The 4,243-nt window shown below is 51.7% G+C and overlaps 1 protein-coding gene across 1 annotated transcript in view; it reads right to left on the bottom strand.

The window, feature by feature from the left end:
* CCDC22 (coiled-coil domain containing 22) overlaps positions 1 to 4,243 on the bottom strand; it is a 27,027-nt gene that overhangs the window by 6,633 nt on the left and 16,151 nt on the right. The window contains exons 9-10 of the mRNA XM_018558529.1: positions 3,809 to 3,925; positions 1,214 to 1,333 (exon numbers count right to left, since the gene is read on the bottom strand). Coding sequence (XP_018414031.1) covers positions 1,214 to 1,333; positions 3,809 to 3,925 — 237 coding nt within the window. The remainder of the gene's footprint in view (positions 1 to 1,213; positions 1,334 to 3,808; positions 3,926 to 4,243) is intronic.

Below are 4,243 nucleotides of genomic sequence, written 5' to 3'. Positions count from 1 at the left end.
TGCTACTGCTTCTATGGGGTGATCACTTCACTGGAATAAAGGTTTCTTTAGACTAGGGGTGCCCACATTTTTTTTGTGGGGTGAAGATTTACTTTTCAAATGACCAGCTCAATGAGATCTACGAAAGAATGGCACCGCAATGCACCTCCCACACCAGAACACAGTCTGTAGGTGAGGGCAGGCTCCCGTCCCCGAGGTGAGGGCAGGCTCCCGTCCCCGAGGTGAGGGCAGGCTCCCGTCCCCGAGGTGAGGGCAGGCTCCCGTCCCCGAGGGAAGGGTCCCGTCTCCGAGGGAAGGGTCCCATAGCTGAGGATTAACAAATAGAGACTATCCATGAAACTACAATATGTTCCCTCCTCCTTTTGGTCACACCAGCGGTGGATGAACATATCTTACCAGTGATCTATAGCTGTATTGACAAGTATCATAACCAGCTACAAATAAATCAGGACTCTGTGGCGGTGACAACGCTGTGATCCCATAAGATGGCTCCCAAGAAGGCTTTTACATAGTTACACTGAATGCCAAGTGATCATGCAAGCAGGAGCCACTATGACGGGCTGTGAAGTCGACAGCAGGAAGGCGCATGGCATAGGTGCAGGGGTGGACCAACATTTATAAAAATCACAGCCAAAGTGAAGTCCTCGGGGAGGTTTATATAATGTAGAAGGGTCCATAAACACAAAGCTACATCTAGAAGGTGCCTCTGTTTTCTCACTTGAGTGGATAGTCTCTAGACCAGTGCTTCTTAAAGTGTGGGTCGCGACCCCATATGGGGTCCCGCAAGTGAATAGGGGGGTCGCGATCCGAATCAAGACCGCCATCAGGGGGGGTATGCCCGTTACTTGTGTGAGGGGCCCAGGCAGCCGAGGAGGTCTGGGCTCCAAGCTAGATTGTTTTATTTCAGTTTAATGTATAATTTGCAGTGTAGTGTAGTTTTTAAGGTCATGCCCCCCCCTAAGTGGTCATGAGTGGAGAAAGTGTAAGAAGGCCTGCTCTAGACCAGGGGTCTCAAACCTCCGGCCCTCCAGCTGCGGTGAAACTACAAATCCCATGATGCATCTCTCTTCGGGAGTCATGCCTCTGGCTGTGAGAATCTTGCAATGCCTCATGGGATTTGTAGTTCCACCACAGCTGGAGGGCCGGAGGTTTGACACCCCTGCTCTAGACGGACGCTTTCCTATTGACCAAACACCGCACTTGGCGAGAGTACCTGTAACTTGGCAAGATTGTTGTCTGCGTCAGGCAATAATTCCACCGCTCTCTTCTTCACTCTGACCACGTCTTCTTTTTCCTCACACTGCTGCCGCATTGTACTCGTTTCTTCCTCCACCTGCAATAATGAGATCACAGAACTCCAGAGATGATGAAATCTGTACACAATATCAGACAACATTCACTTGCATGCGCCGACAAATAGAGACACCATCACCTTTGCCCTTTGCGGGTGAAGCGACGGCGATCGTGCAATTCCCCTACCACGGTAAACCCGTCCACCTACTGTCATTCGGACCGTCCCTGCTGCAGGAGCTCCGGAACTGAAGCTTACCCAGGGTTCCAGTTTTGGAGCTTACCCAGGTATATGACATCATTGCCCCTACATGTGAAAGTGTTTGGGCCTGGTGATTGGCCTGAGCACGGTCACATGCTCTCCCATACCCAGACGCCCCACTCAAACCACAGCAACGGAGTGAGGCCTCCGACAGCAAGGGAAGGCCGAGAAGGGGTGTGAACGGGTCGGTTATTCTGGGTGGGCTATTAGCATACAGTCTCTCGTAGCCTTAATTTGGCAAGTGACCGCGCCTCTTTAATAATCAGTACGCCGCAGGTTGGCTAGGTGCATATATACAGTAAAGGCAGTGGCGTAACAATCACCATAGCGACCCAGGCGGCCGCTATGGGGCACGGCCAGGACATCCCCCTGATGCCGTGCGCGGTCGCTATGGCATTTCAGGCTGCTGGCTGTCACTGGCGGCTGTGAGGAGAAACACGCAGCCATTCACATGTGCAGTGGGGCGTGTTCCTCCCCACAGCCGCTGCTGAGTCGGTGACAACCTGCAGCTTCGGGGGAGGTGGCTGGGCCCGTCGTCGGCAACGACGCCCAGCGATCGAGGAGGTAGGTCTTAGCGTTAGGGAGGCGGGCCCGGCGATCGAGGTGGTGGGGCCCAGTGACGAAGGAGGAGGCGGGGCCCGCAAGCGATCGTGGAGGAGAAGGAGGCGGACAGAGGATCGGGGCAGACAGGTAAGAGGGCTTGACCGCCCACCTGAGACCCTGCAGAGCCCACCATAGAGAGTCTATGGTGGGCTCTGCAGGGCCACCCTCAGGTAGCCTTATCTAGAAATCACAGGGCCCCATACAAGATTTTGCTATGGGGCCCTGTGGTTTCTAGGTATACTGCATTTGTAGGGTTGGGGGGGCACAAAATTAAAATGGATGAAGAAACACTGTGCACATGCTGGTTTGTGTCCACTGAAAGAAAATACTGTTCTCATAGCAGGCAAGTTTCCGATTCTGCTACAGGCCCAACGTTTTTTTAACACAGGAAACCCCTTACCTAGTTTTGTCATGTAAACCCGCAAAAGGAGCAACAAACCAAATAGCGAAAGAGTCCACAACAACTTTATTCGCTCATATTACGATCACGTTGCACAGCTAACCTGTTTCAGGGCCAACCCAACACCTTGCCCCGCCCCCTTCCCCCATGGAGACTAGATGGTAAAGGCGCTTCTTAGGTACCTTTCAACCTGAAGTGGCCCATTGACTCTTAAGAAATGGCTGTTAGCTGCACCCGGTCCTTCATAACAGGGAACCGTTTACTTTAAGTTGAAAGGTAAATAAAAAGCCCCTTTCACCTTTTCCAGTCTCCTTCATGTCCTAATGAGATGAGAGTGTGCCCCCCCCACCCCGGCCAAGAGTCTCAAAGCGCTCCCTCTCTGGCCACTTGTACAGTATGTATGCATGTGAGATAGGGACCTTGGATTGTAAGCTCCTTGGGGGGCAGGGACTGATGTGAATGTTCAGTAGGTAAAGTGCTGCATAAATTGCCTCCATAACTTTTCAAGAGTCTCTCCCATCCTCTGGAACTCTTTACACCAACCTGTCCGTCTGTCTCCCACTCTGACTGCCTTTAGGCGATCCCTTAAGACTCATCTCTTCAGGGAAGCCGATCCCACCTCAACCTAACCACTGAACCATCACGTTCTCAAACCATTCATCTCCACACAGCTCCCTCCTCATGTATCACTGGCCCCTCCCACTTAGATTGTAAGCCCCTCAGGGGCGGGGCCCTCCTCACCATCTTGTACCATCTATTGTAATGTCTTCCTTATATTGTAATGCGCTGCACAACTGTTGGCGCTCTATAAATCCTCTATAATAATAATATCAAGAGGCACTGGGACTTTTTTTGATTCTATGTCACCGGTGGGCAACCCCGGCCCTCCAGCTGTTGTAGAACTACAAGTCCCATGAGGCAATGCAAAACCGACAGTCCAATGCATGACTCCCAGAAGCATGTTGGGATGTGTAGTTAAAGCACAGCTGTCGGGCTGGAGTTGCCCACCCCTGTTCTATGCGGTTCCCTATTTGGTTTGATGCTCCTCTTGCGGTTTGATTCCTATTCTGGGTACCCTCCAGGGGAAACCTTGTTCTATAAGGGCCGTCTGACTGGGGCTAGCAAGCTCGATGAAGCATGAGGTCATTCCCTTAATACCAAAACTACCGAAATGTAAAGTCCGAGTGCCTGCTGGAAATGTCGCTTACTTCTGGATGGGCCTCGCTCTGTCAAAGTTCTGTCTGGCATCTTACCTGAGTCAGAGTGAGCTGGAGGAGTTTGGCGCTGTCTGCCAGCCCTTGGATCTCCTTTTCTAGGAGCTCGATCTGCTGCTGTAGAGATGTCAGTTCCTGCTGTTCAGCATCTGTGTCCTATATGGAAGGAAAAGGAACAACTACATTACGGCTGGGGAGCATTGGGGAGTTACAGCACAGTATAAAAAGTTCCACCCGGCGGATATGGAAATGTGCTCAGCGGATGTCTTCACACAGCACTAGCTCCCCTAGATGGCGCTGACGGGTATGAGAAATTCCTATACTTGCAGCACCATCTAGGGGAGCTAGTGCCCTATGAACGGCATCCGCCCGGCGTATATACACACATTCCATTTCTAATCATCTCACCAGGCGTGGTGCAAATTATGTGAACATACCCAATATTTTCCTTTAATCCTGACCTCTGGGCTCCCC

This window comes from Nanorana parkeri, unplaced genomic scaffold (genome assembly GCF_000935625.1).
Source record: "Nanorana parkeri isolate BGI_ZX_2015 unplaced genomic scaffold, ASM93562v1 scaffold15, whole genome shotgun sequence".
NCBI lineage: Eukaryota > Metazoa > Chordata > Amphibia > Anura > Dicroglossidae > Nanorana > Nanorana parkeri.
Note: the sequence above shows the minus strand (reverse complement) of the source record. Positions and strands in the feature narration are given on the sequence as shown.